Source organism: Salvelinus namaycush, chromosome 11 (genome assembly GCF_016432855.1).
Source record: "Salvelinus namaycush isolate Seneca chromosome 11, SaNama_1.0, whole genome shotgun sequence".
NCBI classification, from domain to species: Eukaryota; Metazoa; Chordata; class Actinopteri; order Salmoniformes; family Salmonidae; genus Salvelinus; species Salvelinus namaycush.
Genome location: NC_052317.1, coordinates 20,007,599 through 20,028,840, shown reverse-complemented (window position 1 = coordinate 20,028,840; position 21,242 = coordinate 20,007,599). Strand labels below are relative to the sequence as shown.

Genomic DNA, 21,242 nt, shown 5'->3' with positions numbered 1-21,242 from the left:
ATAAAGGTGAAATAAAAATACATTTAAAAAAGGTCAACATTCACAAGGCCACAGGGCCAGACAGATTACCAGGACGTGTACTGCGAGCAAGCGCTGACCAACTGGCAAGTGTCTTCACTGACATTTTCAACTTCTCCCTGTCTGAGTCTGTAAAACCAACATGTTTTAAGCAGACCACCAAGGTAAGACCACTAAGGTAACCTGCCTAAACGACTACCGACCCGTAGCACTCACGTCTGTAGCCATGAAATGCTTTGAAAGGCTGGTCATGGCTCACATCAACACCATCATCCCACAAACCCTAGACCCACTCCAATTTACATACCGCTCCAACAGATCCACAGATGACGCAATCTCCATTGCACTCCACACTGCCCTTTCCCACCTGGACAAAAGGAACACCTATGTGAGAATGCTATTCATTGACTACAGTGTTCAACACCATAGTGTCCTCAAAGGTCATCACTAAGCTAAGGACCCTGGGACTGAACACCTCCCTCTGCAACTGGATCCTGGACTTCCTGACGGGCCGTCCCCCCGGCTGGTAAGGGTAGGTAACAACACATTCGCCATGCTGATTCTCAACACAGGGGCCCCTCATGGGTGCGTGCTCAGTCCCCTCCTGTACTCCCTGTTCACTCATGACTGCACGGCCAGGCACGACTCCAACACCATCATTAAATTTGCCGATGACATAACAGTAGTAGGCCTGATCACCAACAACGATGAGACAGCCTATAGGGAGGAGGTCAGAGACCTGGCCGTGTGATGCCAGGACAACAACCTCTCCCTCAACATGATCAAGACAAAGGAGATGATTGTGGACTACAGGAAAAAGAGGACCGAGCACGCCCCCATTCTCATCGACGGGGCTGGGTTGAGAGCTTCAAGTTCCTTGGTGTCCACATCACCAACAAACTAACATGGTCTAAGCACACCAAGACAGTCGTGAAGAGGGCACGACAAAACCTGTTCCCCCTCAGGAGACTGAAAGAATTTGGCATGGGTCCTCAGATCCTCAAAAGGTTCTACAGCTGCACCATCGAGAGCATCCTGACTGGTTGCATCACTGCCTGGTATGGCAACTGCTCGGCCTCCGACCACAAGGCACTACAGAGGGTAGTGCGTACGGCCTTGTTTATTATTTTTTTATTTAACCTTTATTTAACAATGCAAGTCAGTTAAGAACAAATTCTTATTTACAATGACGGCCTACCAAAAGGCAAAAGACCTCCTGCGGGGACGGGGGCTGGGATTAAAAAATATATATTTTTAAAAATAACACAAATATAGGACAAAGCACACATCATGGCAAGAGAGACAACACAACACTACATCAAGAGAGACCTAAGACAACAACATAGCAAGGCAGCAACACATGATAACACAGCATGGTAGCAACACAACATGACATCAGCATGGTAGCAACACAACATGGGAGCAGCACAAAACATGGTATACATTATTGGGCACAGACAACAGCACAAAGGGCAAGAAGGTAGAGACAACAATACATCACGCAAAGCAGCCACAACTGTCAGTAAGAGTGTCCATGATTGAGTCCATGATTGAGGCCCCAGTACATCACTGGGGCTAAGCTTCCTGCCATCCAGGACCTCTATACCAGGCGGTGTCAGAAGAAGGCCTAAAAATTGTCAAAGACTCCAGCCACCCCAGTCATAGACTGTTCTCTCTGCTACCGCATGGCAAGCGGTACCGGAGCGCCAAGTCTAGGTCCAAGAGGCTTCTAAACAGCTTCTACCCCCAAACATAAGACTCTCCTGAACATCTAGTCAAATTGCTACCCAGACTATTTGCAGTGCCCCCCTCTCACCCACTCTCACCCCCTCTTTATACCACTGCTACTCTCATCTATGCATGGTCACTTTAATAACTCTACCTACAGTACATGTACATACTACCTCAAATAACTGGTTTCCCCACACATTGACTCTGTATCGGTACCCCCCTGTATATAGTCTCGCTATTGTTATTTCACTGCTGCTCTTTAATTACTTGTTACTTTTATTTCTTATTCTTATCTATATATATTTTTTAACTGCATTGTTGGTTAGGGGCTTGTAAGTAAGCATTTCACTGTAAGGTCTACACCTCTTGTATTTGCCACATGTGACTATTACAATTTAATTTGATTAGAACATACTGTAGTATTAAACATCAATATAGCTACACACACAATAAGCCAAACTCAAGGCATTTAAAAGAAAGAGTGAACAGAGATGCCTAATGCAGAAATTGTATTATACCACAACACCACAACTACTTTGTCAATCTACCATGAAAATGAAACAACACAAAGACAGCAGTCATCTGAAAAGATAGGTTGAAGATTGCAGTATAATACACAATGAGTGATCATTTTGTTTAGTACTGTATTTCTATGCTTGTGTCTGTCTCAAATGGCACCCTATTTCCTATATAGTGCACTACTTTTGACCAGAGCCCTATGAGGGCATGGAATAAGGTCCATTTGGGACGCAGAAGCCTTTTACCCATCCAGTTCTGTTCTGTATTCATCCCTGTGTTTCCCATGGTCCTCTGCAGGGAGTTTGGCTGGAGAGACCCAGAGCTGCCTGAGGTGATCCAGATGCTGCAGCACCAGTTCCCCTCGGTCCAGTCCAACGCTGCAGCCTACCTCCAACACCTGTGCTTCGGAGACAACAAGATCAAGTCTGAGGTAACCATGCATCGGTTGGGTCCGGATCCATACAGTTTCTACTGCTGTGTGCTAGCTGGGACACCTGCATCCACTGCTTATACATTATAAAATGTATAGGCCCCATGAAGTTGTTAAATCAGTGTCTAACATATCAGTGGGAGGGCCCTGGGCAGCTGGGGCCTGCTTCAGTTGAAACCTATGAAACATAGAAAAGTATGCCTCTGTTCAGTACATTATCTAAAATTTAGACCTTTTGTGAAGCCTTTTGCGAGAATAATTCATAATTCACCGTTCTAGCTCAAGATAAATTCCAGGTGCTTGAATTGTGAATTCTCCTCACATTAGTGGATAGATAATATTGCCTACTTTTGCCTCACTTGATTTGCCTCACCTGTATGCAGGGATGTTGGATAGCTTGTTGTGTGCGTGATATGTCTTTGATATGTGGGGACATTGACTGGGTGAGGTGGAGGGATGGTGAGATGGGGAGAGGTTGAGATGGAAGGATGGGGAGATGGAGGGATGGCAGGAATGGGAGATGGCGGGATGGGGAGTTGGAGGGATGGGGAGTTGGGGTGTTAAGAGGGATGGGGAGATGGAGGGATAAGTTGCAGGTCAGATGCCCTCTGGGAAGGATTGGAAGAAAGTCATTAGGTCAGCTGATGCCTTCCCTGGAACACTGCTGACTCTCATCCCGTTTCCTCTCTCAGACTATGAGATACATCACACAGGCAACATGGGCAGACCCACACACACATATCCGTGATTGCACACATACACACCCCATAGGCATGCACACACACAGGCACACCCGCACACTATGTATAGTACTGCAAGGCAATCCACGTTAGCCATGTGTATCATGATGGTGTCTTCTCGCCTAGCGGTTGTAACGTCTGCTTCCAACTCACACTCTCAAACACGTAGATCCCCTGAACGCAGCTCACTCTCCAGATCCCAATCACCTGAATTCTAATCACCTGATCACACACCTGTATGTCATTATCACACACTATTTAGTTCAGGTCTTTGCCCCCATCACTGTGAGGTATTGTATGTTTTGTGACACACTTCTTTCAGAGCTCTGTTTTTACTGTGATTTACTCCTCCCGTGTATGATAGTTTTTGCCTGCCTCACTAACGACGCCTTTTGGCTATTCCCTGCCTGTACTTTAGCCTATCGGATTTCCTGTTATCTACCTATTGCCTGATCTCCTGGACTATGTTACTAGCCTTTTCCCTGCCTGTACTGTTGCCCTTTTGTACCCCCTGTGTATGACCTTCTGCCTGCCCCTGGACCCAGCTACCTGCCTCCTCCTGTGGTCCTTTGCAATAAACACCTGCTGCGCCCTGCGCTTGAAATTAGCTCTCTGTCTCCCCTCGTATTCTTTACAACGGTATCTTGGTTATTTTTGGACCAGGAGGCTGTGTGAAGGGAATGACTATTTACTGGGTGCTTTATTTTGATAACAGCAGAGCAAGGGAGATGAGTCGAGTAAGTGTTTTCATAAACAGTAGGGAATATACATACAGTTGAAGTCGGAAGTTTACATACACCTTAGCCAAATACATTTAAACTCAGCTTTTCACAATTTCTGACATTTAATCCTAGTAAATATTCCCTGTCTTAGGTAATTTAGGATCACCACTTTATTTTAAGAATGTGAAATGTCAGAATAATAGCAGAGAGAATTATTTATTTCATCTTTAATTTATTTAATCACATTCCCAGTGGGTCAGAAGTTTACATACACTCAATTAATATTTGGTAGCATCGCCTTTAAATTGTTTAACTTGGGTCAAACGTTTTGGGTAGCTTTCCACAAGCTTCCCACAATAAGTTGAGTGAATTTTGGCCTGACAGAGCTTTGGAAGTATGCTTGGGGTCATTGTCCATTTGGAAGACCCATTTGCAACCAAGCTTTAACTTCCTGACTGATGATGTCTTGAGATGTTGCTTCAATATATCCACATAATTTTCCTACCTCATGATGCCATCTATTTTGTGAAGTGCACCAGTCCCTCCTGCAGCAAAGCACCCCCACAACATGATGCTGCCACCCCCGTGCTTCACGGTTGGAATGGTGTTCTTCGGCTTGCAAGCCTCCCCCTTTTTCCTCCAAACATTACAATGGTCATTATGGCTAAACATTACTATTTTTCTTTCATCAGACCAGAGGACATTTCTCCAAAAAGTACGATCTTTGTCCCCATGTGCAGTTGCAAACCGTAGTCTGGCTTTTTTTGTGGCGATTTTGGAGCAGTGGCTTCTTCCTTGCTGAGCGGCCTTTCAGGTTATGTGGATATAGGACTCGTTTTACTGTGGATATAGATACTTTTGTACCTGTTTCCTCCAGCATCTTCACAGGGTCCTTTGCTGTTGTTCTGGGATTGATTTGCACTTTTTGCACCAAAGTACGTTCATCTCTAGGAGACAGAATGCGTCTCCTTTCTGAGCGGTATGACGGCTGCGTGGTCCCATGGTGTATATACTTGCGTACTATTGTTGGTACAGATGAACGTGGTACCTTCAGGCGTTTGGAAATTGCACCCAAGGATGAACCAGACTTGTGGAGGTCTATAATTTTTTGGCTGATTTATTTTGATTTTCCCATGATGTCAAGTAAAGAGGTATTGAGTTTGAAGGTAGACCTTGAAATACATCCACAGGTACACCTCCAATTGACTCAAATTATGTCAATTAGCCTATCAGAAGCATCTAAAGCCATGACATAATTTTCTGTAATTTTCCAAGCTGTTTAAAGGCACAGTCAACTGAGTGTATGTAAACTTCTGACCCACTGGAATTGTGATACAATGAATTATAAGTGAAATAATCTGTCTGTTAACAATTCTTGGAAAAATGACTTGTGTGATGCACGAAGTAGATGTCCTAACAGACATGCCAAAACTATAGTTTTCTTATTTAACAAGAAATTTGTGGAGTGGTTGAAAAACAATTTTTAATGACTCCAACCTAAGTGTATGTAAACTTCTGACTTCAACTGTACGTACAGCATGTACTGGATAATGATAGCATGTAGCCTGCAATCTAGTGAGCCAGTGTCTATCGCCTTTGCCAACACCTCTTTGTTTGTGCATTGACTGATTATGAATCAGCCATAAAATGGCACGTGTAGTGTAATAACAGAAGCCATGATGGGGTAAACCTTGTCACTAAATGAATTGTCAGTAAATTGGAGCAGAGCACCCAGATGAACAGGGTCTCTGATTTGTAATCATGTTTCTCCTCTGTGTTTAATGGAAGTTGAGAGGTTCAGAAACAGCAGCAATGCTGATCCATTCTGTTGGACCTGGCAGCACATCTGCTGACTGTTGGCACCAGTCCTCGTGTGTGTGTGTGTGTGTGTGTGTGTGTGTGTGTGTGTGTGTGTGTGTGTGTGTGTGTGTGTGTGTGTGTGTGTGTGTGTCACTCTGCCAGGTCATCACATCCTCTGTCACTCTGTCACTAATATGGCAGAACACTGTGACAGTGTGACCTGGGCCTTTCTGTCTGTGTGCAGCCACGTGTTTGACATGGCTCTAGTTATTTATAGAGAAAAGGTACCTGAGTGAAATGAAGAATAGTATTTATATAGGGATGCCTTTAGGGATATTGTTGTCAATGCTGAAAACTATGACTAACTATGACTTTTGCTGTAGACAATTGAACAGTAAAGAACAGTAGCTATACTAGTGCATATATATTTGTACTGCTCTTGCTCTATCTTTTAATTTTGATCCAGTGGATCCACTTACGTCCTTCCTCTCCTCTCCCTGTTCCTCTCACCAGATCCGGAGGCAAGGAGGGATCCAGCTGCTGGTGGATCTGCTAGATCACAGGATGACCGACGTGCACCGCAGCGCCTGTGGAGCTCTGAGGAACCTGGTGTACGGCAAGGCCAACGATGACAACAAGATCGCCCTGAAGAACTGTGGGGGGATCCCAGCCCTGGTCCGCCTGCTGAGGAAGACCACAGACATGGAGATTAGGGAGCTGCTCACAGGTAAACAGAGTTTGTTGACAAGATATAACATAGAGAGACATAACATAGCCTTGCTATATGACATTATAAAAAGTATTTAAAACAAGTTATAAAGGATTATACCTGGATGCGTATGGGCGTGTTATCTAATGTTTAACTGTCAATGTTACTGGGGGCTGGATAACTACGGTAGGCTGTAGAGGCAAAGAATCCCAAAGGGACGTGTCACATCAACATCCATAATAGTGGCTCATCAATATAAGTCAGCTAGTTAAACACTGAATATGAAAACACGAATATCCACAAATGACTTGACTGGACAGAAAATGCATATATTTGATGACATACAATATGATGTGAAACTTCATTGGGGTATGGCACCACAGATATCTATTAAATGACGATGTTCTAAAAGTCAACATTGCCAAAAGGCACTTAGTCAATAAGAAGTCAGAGGTTAAATCCCCGTTTAAATCATGTTTAGAGAGAGCATGCTGCTGCATCCTTTTATGATTTATTCTTTACTGTAGAGACGTTTTTAAACCAGGAAATGCTTAGGAAATATATGATTTGTGCTGATACTGTCTTAACGGAGATTACCATATAAATTAGAAAGCAATTCAACGCTTGGAACACAGTCCCTCCTGTCACAAATTAATCAGGCTGCAGAAAACCTTTGCCGGCCCAGAGGAATTCTGCCTCTTCACATCTTCTCTTCTGGCTGTTTAAATCAGTCACAGTGGCCGCCTGAGCTTCCTCTCCCCTTCCTGTGACTGGGCATGGATTAACGGGACCATTTACCAGTCTATCTCTGTCTCCTAGCCTTCCCTGAGCCTTCCCCGTGTCACCAACTGCCAAGGGGCGCCCTTCTTAGGCATGCGGTGGCAGCGGTGGTTTATGACATCACAGTTAGCCAAACAAGATTGTTGTTTCCCCCGCTGCTCTAAGAAGCCCCCCTTGCATTTAGAGGAGCCAAAGACGATTATTCAGAAAAAATACAACTATTTTTAATGGCAAATTTCTTGTCTTCTGAGATTAAAGATGTAGATTGTATCCTGGACTCCATGTGATGTCGAACAGGAACCCCTGTTGCTGCTTTTACACAGCCAGGGTACAATTATTCTAATCTAGTGGAGGGATAGGAGTTATCGGAGTAGATTCATTTAAAAGTTGTAGTAGTTGGAGGAGAATGGTAGAAATGTACAGCCATCTACAGACATAGATATACAGACATCTATCTATACGTCTTATCCCATCAGAGCTGGGATGTAGTTTATTTTATTTCTTCACATTTGTTTCGGTACCACAGTGACTCATTGTAAAGAGTGGCTGATTTGACCTGATTTGATTGGAATGTCATCTGCACTGAATCACTGTCGGCTCACGACATAGCGGCTGCCTTACACGACATAGTGGCTGCCTTACACGACATAGTGGCTGCCTTACACGACATAGTGGCTGCCTTACACGACATAGTGGCTGCCTTACACGACATAGTGGCTGCCTTACACGACATAGCGGCTGCCTTACACGACATAGCGGCTGCCTTACACGACATAGCGGCTGCCTTACACGACATAGCGGCTGCCTTACACGACATAGTGGCTGCCTTACACGACATAGCGGCTGAACCACATAAAAACGTCATGCTCCTAAAATGCCATTTCTGTCACCTTGACAACCTGCACAGTGCCCTCAACTTCCACTACCCCCCGTAGAGATAATTTGGGTCTAGTTCTGCAGACGGCCTGCTTTCTCCCCACGAAATTATGCTCTCGCACCCCCCCGCACCGCCCGCCTCCCCGATGATGTAAGGCTGAGGCAATTAACCTCTCATCTATCCAGCGAAATAAAACATCCATATTTTCTTCCCCACTGGAACAAGATGATGTTATAGGCGGTTATTATCGGCCGAGCCCACCGCCGCCACCGCTATAGGCAGCAGCTCTTTCATTTTTAAAAACACAGAAATGTTGTGCGCTGCCCCGAGCGCGGTAAAGTAATGCTCTCTGCAAGATTACTGTCTCCGCTAATTATGAGCCACGCAGCTAGTTATTTAGAGCAGAGCAGACCACAAGGAAAACATCCCAACATGGCTGATAAGACTAAAGTAGATCTATGTAATTACATTGTTGTTGTGAGAGGAACGGGTGAAGAGTGACTGACTGCCTCACCACTGGTAATTGCAATCATAAATGCTACGGCTACGGTGTCCTAGGAGGGACATGACGTGGTGAAGGTCAACAAGAATTATAATGTGTTGGGCCAGCTGTCAAGGTCATTACAATCAGTGCTCTGAGTGTGTGTGTGTGTGTGTGTGTGTGTGTGTGGGTGTGTGTGTGGGTGTGCCCTCTGGTTTGATTGTTGATGTGATTTATTAGGATCCCCATTAGCCGACGCCGGTGGCGACAGCTAGTCTTACTGGGGTCTGACACGAGAACTAAAAATACATTACAGAACAAAAGAGTTTACAATTTACATACATTTAAAAACATGAACATGTAATATGTGTGTGTGTGTGCATCTATCAGTTACACATACATGTCAGTACATACAGTACACACAGCAAGTAGGTCACATGGGGGAGAGGCTTTGTGCCGTGAGGTGTTGCTTTATAATAAAAATAAAATAAAAATGGGGGGGGGGGGGGGGTTGGCGTATGAAGGGTTGTAGAGTGAAGGACCCTCTCCTCCACCCTTTTCTTCCTCTTTCCGCTTATAGATAACCGGCCAGCTCTTGTGCTGTGTATGTATCTCGATCTTTGGCTGACAGCTTCTGCTCACTTCTTAACACCATCCATGGCAGAGTCACCATGTTCCTACCACATCCTACTGAAAGCAATTTATAGTGACACATGAGTCGGTTGTCTTTTTAAGTCATATGTAAATTGGGATGGTATACTATCTGTGGACACGTATTGCCCCTGTTCAGTGTTTAGTAAAGCACCCCAGCTTGAGGAGGAAGACTGAAGTCGTAGTCAGTGTGGTTAAAGAGAGAGGAGAGCCCAGCTGCAGAGAGAGAGCGCTTCCTCCCTCTGTCTCTTTGTGGTTTACTCATACAGGCTGTGCCAAAGCCGCTGGCTTTGAATGTAATTGGTAGGCGAGAGAAAATTCCTTCATTTTTTAGGTTGGCTGGTTTGCACATTAAATTACTAGGGAAAATATATAAATCTATGAAGCCCCAGGTGCCCGGTTTATTGCACAATCACGACAACCTCTCACTAATTCAAAACTAGGGGTGAAATATGCTGTTTTGCGACAAGTTATTAAACAGTTATAGAGCCTTACAGTTTTCCATTTTCTTTTTAATGTTTTGAACAGTTTTTGTCCAACATGATCCTTATTTTAATTTCAGAGGAAGTATATTCAACTTTTGTTCTCCAACAAAAAAATCCAACAATATATCACCATTCCCTTCCCGGGATCTCTACAGCTGACCATTCTCCCACGTTAAATCACTGTTCGTCAACGTCCTATCCTATCTGATGTTCTCTGTTCAGGTGTGCTGTGGAACCTGTCGTCGTGTGATGCCCTGAAGATGCCCATTATCCAGGATGCCCTGGCCGTGCTGACCAACGCTGTCATCATCCCCCACTCGGGCTGGGACACCTCGCCCCATCAGGAAGACCGCAAGCTGCACTTGCACTCCTCCCAGGTGCTCCGCAACGCCACCGGCTGCCTCAGGTCAGTACTGTTACTGGACCCTCGGGTCAATCGATCAAATTTATTTAATAAAGTTTGCTAGCTTTTTACATCAGCAGTAGTCACAAGGTTCTTTACATTTACCCAGCCAAGACCCCAAAGAGCAAGCAAAGCAGAAGTGACAGCACAGTGGCAGGGTTAGAGGTTAAAAGTCACAAGTCATGACAGTGTATGTCAACCTGAGGTTACATGCACTGGGTTGTAAGGTGTCTTCTGGGGACTATTCCTCTTCTTGGTGTAGCTTTCACTCAGAGCGGTCGGCTTCTTTCAGGTGAATGTCTCCCTGCTTTGTCCCTGCCTGGCTTGCCTGCACCCAGTTCCTTTGTGTTGGTAATGCAGGATGTAACACATTGCTCTTTCAAACGGAGTATACTCATGAAGCTTTGTACGTATTGTGAGTATTGACTTGAAGAATGAGGGTTATTGATTAAGGAAGTTTTATCACAGACAATGAATGCCACAAGTGTCAGACTGATTATGGGAGCCCATGTAACATGCTTCTTCCCCATAATTACCTTCACTATGAGGGATGTTGTGTGAAAACGCCATGTCAGCACTCGGTGAGGCTTAAAACTGTCTGCTCTGCTCCCTGCAGGATTCCATTAAAGCATTCTATAATTCTGGAATATTGTCAAAGACTTTCTGATTATAGCGCTGGCACCGGAAGAAAATTGGCTATGTGTCAAGTGTTTCTACTCTTTTATATCTGGGCCCTCACCTCCTGCGTACCAGCAAGAGAAGCATCTGTGAAGAAGGAGAATAATGAGATCTTAGCTAATACATTGCTTGTCTGTTAATTTTGGAGTTATTCATTTTACCTACAGTGCATTACCCTCTCTGTGCAATATGTCACTGCTTCTCTTTAGTGGTATTATCTGCTAATAGTTGAAACCATTAATATGCCCACACCTTGTCAAAGCAGGAAGTGATTAATGAAAGGGAGGTGGACTTTGTGGGCATGCCCCGTTCCCATTGGCCACCAGACAGGTAGTCCTCTGCAGCATAACCAATCAGCACTGCAGCAGCGTGGAGTGGGAGGAAGCCCACTGTAAGTGAAATGTGCTGAGTCTTAATGCCTGCCTGTGAGGTATGAATGACTGTACTGTAAATCCCTGAGCTCAGCAGGCTAATTAATTTCATCGGTCGTTAAGGAACAACAGAACAGGAGCTTTGATTGAATATGTAATGTGCAGGACTAAGATGCCTCGCCACCTGCCGCCTCATCACACACCTGTCCCTCATCCTGTGACACTCACGCTGGCTGTCTTCAGAACAGAATAACCATGGCTAACAGCGAACGCAGCACGCTAGCTGACTGACATTCTTCACAGGGTGCCTCTCTGCCAGGGATCAGCTGGTGTCTAACGGAAGGAAGAGTGTCAATAGGAGCATAGCCCTTGACAGCAAGAGAATATACTAATTATCACTATTCATCAGACTCACAATAAAGTCAACAAGCCCTTTTACCGTTAGATTGTCAATGCACAATAGAGTCAACAAGCCTATTGAAGATGCTCCATGTTTCCTTGTATCACCCTGGGGTGGTCAGTGGGCAGTGACTGCTGTGTTTTAGGAACGACCTGATAAAGGACCCTGTCTCTATCTAACCAGAGCCCGTCTCACTTATACAGTCAAGTCACTCATCACTGAACTAGAAAGAGCACCTCCAGAACAGATACTGATCCAGTAGATTGATCCATGGTCTGCTTTGTTTATCAGGCCCATTACAAAGTTCTGGAGGTGCCAACGGAGTCACAAACAGGCCATCCATACTGACCTACCAAGCAAAAGAGCCCTAACTGCTCATAGTGTGGAACTGAGAAAAATGGCTTTATAATTTTTAAATTGTCCAGCCAAATGAGTTGTAGGCAGATCACTAGAGATGTGGTTATCTGTTGTCTTAACATGAGGCAATTTTTTATTCATATTGACCCTGACTTCTGACATGAGCTTTGACCCTAGACGACAGTTAGTGCCTTCTTGCTTGGTACACCAACTGGAATCCATTGTGATTTATTTTTTTACACAACTTGTGTTCATAGATGTGGTTGTCAGTGTCATATAGTTTGATACTTGTATCAGCAAAGAACAATAAATAATGCCAAGGTAAACCGTAGACACTGCAGCCCAAAGATCAGTGAAACCAAGGTAAAAGGCAGTAACTGATGTGAGTGATTGCAGTTACTGCTTTTGTCCCTGGTTTCACTGTAACTTTTTCCAGTTACTGCTTTTGTCCCTGGTTTCACTGTAACTTTTTCCAGTTACTGCTTTTGTCCCTGGTTTCACTAACTTTTTCCAGTTACTGCTTTTGTCCCTGGTTTCACTGTAACTTTTTCCAGTTACTGCTTTTGTCCCTGGTTTCACTGTAACTTTTTCCAGTTACTGCTTTTGTCCCTGGTTTCACTGTAACTTTTTCCAGTTACTGCTTTTGTCCCTGGTTTCACTGTAACTTTTTCCAGTTACTGCTTTTGTCCCTGGTTTCACTAACTTTTTCCAGTTACTCCTTTTGTCCTTGGTTTCACTAACTTTTTCCAGTTACTGCTTTTGTCCTTGGTTTCACTGTAACTTTTTCCAGTTACTGCTTTTGTCCCTGGTTTCACTATAACTTTTTTCAGTTACTGCTTTTGTCCCTGGTTTCACTGTAACTGTTTTCAGTTACTGCAAACATGAGCCCAATTTTCTCAACACAGTGGAGGCAGGATATTTGTCCACATTATAAGCATGTATTTAATGTATCAAAAATGTCAGTAACTCGTTTTTGACCAAATGTGCAGTTACTGCTCTTTTTCTTGGTATGGCAGAATAATCTCCCTATCAATTGGGCCAAGCCTCTAACAGGAGACACAGATAGATAAAGGCCATGTTGTCCATACAGAGGCCTGTCATAAGACCAGGATGGCTGCACCATTACGGACTTTTAATGACCTGACATTTAAAGGGCAGCGGAGAGGAGACAGGATGTAGTGCACTATACCCTACAGTCAGCTGCATACCACCCTGCATCTCACTGCTGGCTTGCTTCTGAAGCTAAGCAGTGTTGGTCCTGGTCAGTCCCTGGATGGGAGACCACATGCTGCTGGAAGTGGTGTTGGAGGGCCAGTAGGTGGCACCCTATCCTCTGATCTAAAAACAAATATCCAAATGCTCCAGGGCAGTGATTGGGGACATTGCCCTGTATAGGGTTACCGTCTTTCAGGTGGGACGTTAAACGGGTGTCCTGACTCTCTGTGTTTGCTAAAGATCCCATGGCACTTATTGTAAAAGTAGGTGTGTTAACCCTGGTGTCCTGGCTAAATTCCCAATCTGGCCCTCATACCATCATGGCCACCTAATCATCCCCAGTTTACAAATGGCTTGTTTATCCCCTGTAACTATTACCCAGGTTGTTGCTGTAAATGAGAATGTGTTCTCAGTCAACTTACCTGGTAAAATAAGAGTTCAATAAAAATAAACTCTGAGTGTCCAAAACATTAGGAAATCTTGCCAATATTGAGTTGCACCCCTTTTGCCCTCAGAACAGACTCAATTCGTCAGGACATGGACTACAAGGTGTCGAAAGCGTTCCACAGGCATGCTGGCCCACGTTGACTCCAATGCTTCCCACAGTTGTGTCAAGTTGGATGGATGTCCTTTGGGTGGTGGACCATTCTTGATACACACGGGAAACTGTTGAGTTTGAAAAACCCAGCAGTGCTGCAGTTCTTAACACACTCAAACCGGTGCGCCTGCCACCTACTACCATACCCCATTAAAAGGCACTTAAATATTTTGTCTTGCCCATTCACCCTCTGAGATGTCACGCATACACAAACTGCTTAAAAATCCTTCTTTAACCCGTCTCCTCCCCTTCATCTACACTGATTAAAGTGGATTTAACAGGTGACATTGATTAGGGGATACCTAGTGAGTTGTACAACTGAATGCATTCAACTGAAACAAGTCTTTGGCATTTAACCCAACCCCTCTGAATCAGAGAGGTGCAGGGGGCTGCCTTAATCGACATCCATGGCACCCGAGGAACAGTGGGTTAACTGCCTTGCTCAGGGCAGAATGATAGATTTTTACCTTGTCAGCTCGGGGATTCAATCCAGCAACCTTTTGGTTACTGGCCCAATGTCCCTGCCACCCAGGCTACCTGCCGGGATCATAGCTTTTACCTGGATTCACCTGGTCAGTCTATGTCATTGAAAGAGCAAGTTTTCCTAATGTTTTGTTCACTCAGTGTATAGGGAATAGGGTGCCATTTGGGATGCACCCAGAGTGGGAACATGATGGGCCAGGCTTGTCAGGGTGTCAAACTATACATCATTAACGTTATTTAGTTATCCTATATTCAACCAACTATGATGACAAGCACTGAAGAAGTAGTATATACAATATTTAGTCCTGAAATTCAACTGAAAAATCATGATGATGGTTAACTACCAGCTGTACAATATGACAGTGATACAATGCTGAAGAAAAATGTCTGACTGGCTGTTGTTGCAGGAATGTGAGCTCTGCAGGGGAGGAGGCTCGCAGGAGGATGAGGGAGTGCGAGGGCCTTACCGACGCTCTGCTCTACGTGATCCAGACCGCCTTGGGCAGCAGCGAGATCGATAGCAAGGTTTGACTTTGTGTTCCTCTCATCTTCTTTCATAGACCCTTTAACATGATGCTGAGGGAATCACAGACAGAGGCTGCCCATCATTTCAACACACACACACACAAACGTCCCATGTTGTGGATCTGGATCAGTGTGTTGTCCAGGTTGCCTCCCTGGCTCTCTCCACCTCATCATCCCCTGTAAATGGCCTTCTTTATTCATGATTTAGCTGCTCAACACCTCTCCTGTCCTTGCTGGTGCTCTGCATGGAGGGATAGGGGGCGCTGACTTCCTGGTATTGGTGATGAGGATCTACAGTACAGTGCAGTCAGGCTAGACGCTAGACGCTAGACGCTAGCACAGATCATCAACAGCTCTGATTACACTGGTCATTTCCCAAAAGCTCATACCGGCTGTCCAATTTCCTGCGAATGAATGCCTCAGAGTCTATGATGCTAGTGTTTGTATCCTGCTTTGAAATGCATTATTTAGTATAATTGAAACAAAGCCTATTTTTATTATGTTAAGATTTGATCCACTATAAGTACTACTCAGTGTTCAACTATTGGAAGGATTCAATCACAGGTCATGCATGGAGAAATTGACACACTGTCAATGTCAGACAATGTGGTTTAAGGTCCCCTGTTTATGGCTTGTAGAAGACCTTGTGAATCTAAGAGAAAATGGACTAGGTACTAGGTACATATGTAACAGTATAGCTTCAGTCCCTCTCCTCGCCCCGAACCAGGGACCCTCTGCACACATAGACAACAGCCACCCTCGAAGCATCGTTACCCATCGCTCCACAAAAGCCGCGGCCCTTGCAGAGCAAGGGGAACAACTACTTCAAGGTAACTACTTCAAGGTCTCAGAGCGAGTGACGTCACCGATTGAAATGCTATTAGCGCGCACCCCGCTAACTAGCTAGCCATTTCAAACCGGTTACACATACAGTACATGATAACCTCGAGCGATGCGCAGCCCAACTACATTTTTCTGATGTCAAGCAGTAACCATGACAAACTGTTCTTCCCTATTGAAATTCCTTCCATATCTGTCCTCTCTACCACACTCATAACTATGTACAGTAGGTTATGGTACCGTAAAGCTCCTCCGATTGTACCTCTACATACGAGCTATAGATGAGTGCCCTATTTCGTTTGATTTCCGAGGGCCTTTGTTATGTCTGGACTACTTTCTGCCAACCAGTTTGAAGGCGATCTGGCGGCCCTAATCCCACTGAAAAGTCTTTACAAGATCAGAGTCCCCCACTACGGTGTTGAATGCCTCACTGCTTACTACAATGGGATTGTCACTACAGTACTGCTCTGGCCTGGATCCAGCACAGCAATCTAACGAGTACAAGGAGTTAGTCATACATCAGAAAGAGATGCACTTGGCTTTACTGTACCAATTGCATTTAACAGACTGGTCAATTAATGTTCCAATTGAATTGCCTTTATAGACTGGTTAAAGAGCCATACTTTAATTCTCCCACTGTTAATTGTTGCATTGAAGGGTTGGCATCTGCTCTTTTTCGCTGTGGAAGATGTCGTGAAATAATAGACTGTCAACAGTAGGCAATGTTTAGTAACAAGGTCTGTGTGTGTTGTATCAAATGCCGAGTCATGGTCTATTGCATTGCATGCTCTGTCTATTCGAAAGCAAACTCATGCATTTGCCCCAGTTTATAGCATCCCTAAAACATCCTGTCCGCTCACATTGGAGGAAATAAAGTCATAACTTTACTTTGTTCGCTACATGGCCGACAAGCAAAGCATCTCATGGCACTCCTCAAATTGAAATACTGCTCTCAAATCTCTATTTATCTTCCTCTCTCTCTTTCTGTCTCTCTCTCTCTCTCTCTCTCTCTCTCTCTCTATTCGTCTCCCCCTCTCTCCTTTCACCCACTCCTTCCCTTCATCTCTCATCATCTCCCTCTTGTCCTTGCAGACCATTGAAAACTGTGTGTGCATTTTGAGGAACCTCTCATATCGACTAGCTGCAGAGACATCTCAGGGACAGCAGATAGGCACGGATGAGCTTGATGGATTGCTTTGTGGCGATGCCAACGGCAAGGATGCCGAGAGCTCAGGTTGCTGGGGGAAGAAGAAGAAGAAAAAGAAGGCCCATGATCAGGTGGGTTCCTCTCCTTTCTATCCTCTCTACATCTCAACTGCAGCTGTTAGCAATTAGCCAGCATGTTAGAGCAGTGGTGCTGGAAGCTGGCTAGGGAGGGGGGTCTATCTTATGGATAATTACTCATTTACTGGGTTTAGTTCTGAAAGAGGGGCTTGAAGAGAATGCCGCAGCCCGCCTTTTGTTCAACCTTCCTAAGATCATCCCGCTCCTCCGCACAGTCCACTGGCTTCCAGTCGAAGCTCGTATCATCTTCAAGACCCTGGTGCTTGCCTACGGAGCAGCAAGGGAAACTGCCTCTCCTTACCTTCCGGCTATGTTCAAACCCTACATCCCAACCCGAGCACTATTCCGCCACCTCTGGTCTCTTGGCCCTTCTACCAGTACAGGAATTCAGCCCCCACTCAGCCTAGTCAAAGCTCTTCTTTGTCCTGGCACGCCAATGGTGGAACAAGCTTCTCCCTAAAGTCAAAAGTCCCTGCCCATCTTCCGAAAACGTCTGAAACCTTTGAAGAGTATATATCTTCAGTATCTCTATCTCACGGCACCCCTGACACGCCCTTCATAAAAAAAATGGCACTTACCTTTCCTTCTAGCACGGACTTTGCTGATTAATACTTTGAGGGAAAATGTACTTGATACGTTTGTGATATGTTGTCTCACCTAGCTATTTTAAGAAGAATGCACTAATTGTAAGTCACTCTGGATAAGAGTGTCTGCTAAATAACATAAATATAATGTGAAGAGGAGAGATTTATCATGGTTTTCTCTGCCATGTCTGGGACAATAACCAGGCTAAAGCCAAGATTTGATTATCATCTGAGTTGGATTATGCTATTGGCTGTACAACTCATCTACTCTGGCATACATTAGATGCTCATGTGGTTGGCTTGGTGGTGATGATTTTGTATGTGAGATATGCCCCAGAGATTTTAACTAACTTCTTCATTCTTAATTATGTTTATCCTATAAGTTCATAATTCAAAAAGCAATGTGTGACTCACTTGTCACTCAAGTCTCAACCATATTCAATGTTTCCACCTTTTCACTGTTTTGTGAAAACTAAGCAATTTTCAGTGGCACTAAGCAGTGTTGCCAAACAGTTTGATGTCCCGTATTATGCCTGTAGTATTGGCCAGTAGTAACATTCCACCATCCTGTGTCACCCAGTGGGATGGTGTGGGGCCCTACCCGGACTCTGCTGACCCGCCCAAAGGCATTCAGATGCTGTGGCACCCCACCATTGTCAAACCCTACCTCACTCTCCTGTCTGAGTGCTCCAACCCAGACACCCTGGAGGGGGCGGCCGGGGCCCTGCAGAACCTGGCTGCAGGCAGCTGGAAGGTACAGCACAGTACAGTAAGCTATGGTCTCCGTCAATAGAGCTGCTCAACGGCAGCCATTTAACTGTTCACACTGTCATGTAAATGAACTTCCTGAACCAGAGAGCTAATTGGTGACTGTTAACTCACTGTATTAGTCAAGAAAGCTGGAACAGTACAGTAAGCTATGGCCTCCTCAGAGCTGTCCAACTGCCGTTGCCAAGATGCCATAACTCTTACAGATAGATATGGTCTAAGTCATTGGTCTGTTCCCTTATTGTAATGTTAGTTAAGAAAGAGATACCAGATCCTATAAGATGGTCATCCTACTCTGACTGATAGCATAGAACATAAAGATGTGTGACTCTGTCTCCTCTCCTCTCCAGTGGTCTGTGTATATCCGTGCGGCAGTGAGGAAAGAGAAGGGTCTGCCCATCCTGGTGGAGCTGCTGAGGATTGACAACGACAGGGTGGTGTGTGCCGTGGCCACAGCTTTAAGAAACATGGCCTTAGACGTCAGAAACAAAGACCTCATCGGTTAGTTCGGCTGTCAGTTATTCAGTATTCGACATTTACACATTCAAATGTTTTTTTCTCTGTGCGTGTTTGCTGTGTGTTTGGTGCGCATGTGTGTGCCCCCGCGTGAGTGCGTGTGTGTGCATATGCTAATATCCATGCACTTCTCTGCAGCCAGCTATACCATCATCTTTCTCTGCTGAGATGGGTGTGCAGAGCTCTCTTTGTGGACTGTGTTCACATGGTTGAAATTCTCCTCATAACAGCACTAAAAGACTATTGATCTCTCTAATAAACGTGGTTTTCTGTTGGACCTTCCATCTCCATAGCAACTGCTCTTGCCGTCTCAGGCTGGTGCTCTGTGTTAAGTAGACGTGTGCATCATGTCATAGAGCCGCAGGCCTTTAGACGTCCTACTCTGTTGATAGAATGGAGTAACCCACAAGTATCTGTTTACATGCTTAAGTCATGTTAAACCAATGTTATGTCTGGCTAAATATGACACATCTAATAACTTTGTAAAGCAATGATGGGGTATACTTAGTGGGATTTTTACTGTAGTTTTAATAGCTTTAGTTTAGAATTGTATTTTATTGAGGAATGCTTCTTAAAAATAATTATCATATTACATTTTTTATTGACGTCATAGCTGCTAAAATGGGCATATTATATTTAAATATCATGGAATGTGCTCCAAAGGATTGTCTGTTTCTTTGTTTATCTACATTACAAACATCTGCTGTAGTTGCTAATGCTTTTACTATGAATCGCAGCGTAGTGACTGTGCACTGGCAGGACTAGACCGTCCCTGTCGTTCCCATTCCCAGGCCTTTCTTTTAAACGTGAGGGGCTTGACATTTCCATCCCAGCTGCAAATGTAGTGTCCTCAGGCCTACAGTCGTGTATGAGTGCTGAGTGGGGTCTTAAAAAAGACCCGTTGACCAGACAATGTATTAAAGCCTCATCATATAGCTGTGAATGTCAGGCAGGGAGTTTGAGGCCGTATTGTGAATTATTAAAAGCACCGTGCTCTGAATTTCTTCTCTCTCTCTCCTGCCTTTCGCATATGCTGATACCCATCTTTCCTTCCACTCTCTCTCTCTTACTCTATCCTTCTCTCTATTCCTATCTAGTCTGTGACTAAAACTCCATAGGGGTACTGTACTACTGTAAATGCTGAAACATCATTATTATCCATAGTATATCCAATGTTTTAGAGCACTGTCTTTTTAAAATGATTCAAGTGAGATGCCTCAGTGTCAAGTGCAGTATTTATTGTTCTCCTGTCAAGTCAAGAGAGCCACTTTAGCTCAGTCACTCAGTGCTCATTGGGGACGTAGCCTCTATAGGACAAGGGGCTTGTGCACTTCTCTGATCTTGAAGGCTCTCCTGCTGAGTGTCCATAGGGTGGTGACAAGGTTAGACAAGGGGTCAAAGACCAGCCAGTAAGCCACTACTGTTTGATGACAGCAGTCATATCATGTGAAGTTTAGTAAATACTGCTTGTCTTTATCAGTTTCTGATATCTTGACCATTTGTTACCCTTTCCCCTATATTGCTGTTGTGACTTGCAAGGTATTTTGGTCACAAACAGAACATTGCTTTGTGGAGAGCATGTTTGCCATATTTATTTCAAATCAAATCAAAGAATATTGTACCCATGGTTTTCAGAATCTGTTTCCTAAATGGTAGCACATAGATTTAAATGTTCATGTACAGTAGAACTGAACCATGAAGGCTTTTTCTCTCCACAACAGGCAAGTACGCAATGAGAGACTTGGTCCACCGTTTGCCCGGGGGCAACAACAACAACAGCAGTGGTGGGACTGCTGCCGGTGCTATTGGGAAGACCATGTCAGACGACACCATCACGGCTATCTGCTGTGCCCTGCACGAGGTCATCACTAAGAATATGGAGAACACCAAGGCTCTGCGTGATGCTGGAGGCATCGAGAAACTCATCGGTATCGCCAGGAGCAAAGGAGAGAAGTAGGTGTCCAGAAGTCATACTGTGTTCACTCTCATCTTCTGACCTGGAACCAAATGCGGCATGCGTGCTGGCCAGCTACTTTATATAACATGTTATCCCACTATCAAGACAGACTCTGTTCACCCTAACCTTCAACCCTAATGTAAATGAACTGCTGATCGGGCATAAGCACTGTTCTGTTAGTTTCCCTCTGAATGTACTTTAGCAGATGTTTTTCTGACGTTTTCCCTATAACTCACCAGTGTAAAGAAATGCCTTTCAAATGTAGCTAATTGTGGGTTTTCTGTTTTGGGATTTTATGAAAACAGTTCTCCCTTAGGACC

At 44.5% G+C, this 21,242-nt stretch overlaps 1 protein-coding gene across 5 annotated transcripts in view; it reads left to right on the top strand.

The window, feature by feature from the left end:
* LOC120055549 (catenin delta-2-like) overlaps positions 1 to 21,242 on the top strand; it is a 118,152-nt gene that overhangs the window by 93,721 nt on the left and 3,189 nt on the right. For 4 of the 5 annotated variants that reach the window (XM_039003420.1, XM_039003418.1, XM_039003417.1 and 1 more), the window contains 8 exons: positions 2,566 to 2,698; positions 6,474 to 6,687; positions 10,166 to 10,349; positions 14,856 to 14,973; positions 16,906 to 17,091; positions 18,262 to 18,450; positions 18,800 to 18,950; positions 20,687 to 20,918. In XM_039003420.1, coding sequence (XP_038859348.1) covers positions 2,566 to 2,698; positions 6,474 to 6,687; positions 10,166 to 10,349; positions 14,856 to 14,973; positions 16,906 to 17,091; positions 18,262 to 18,450; positions 18,800 to 18,950; positions 20,687 to 20,918 — 1,407 coding nt within the window. The remainder of the gene's footprint in view (positions 1 to 2,565; positions 2,699 to 6,473; positions 6,688 to 10,165; positions 10,350 to 14,855; positions 14,974 to 16,905; positions 17,092 to 18,261; positions 18,451 to 18,799; positions 18,951 to 20,686; positions 20,919 to 21,242) is intronic. The other variant, XM_039003419.1, reaches the window with a different exon arrangement.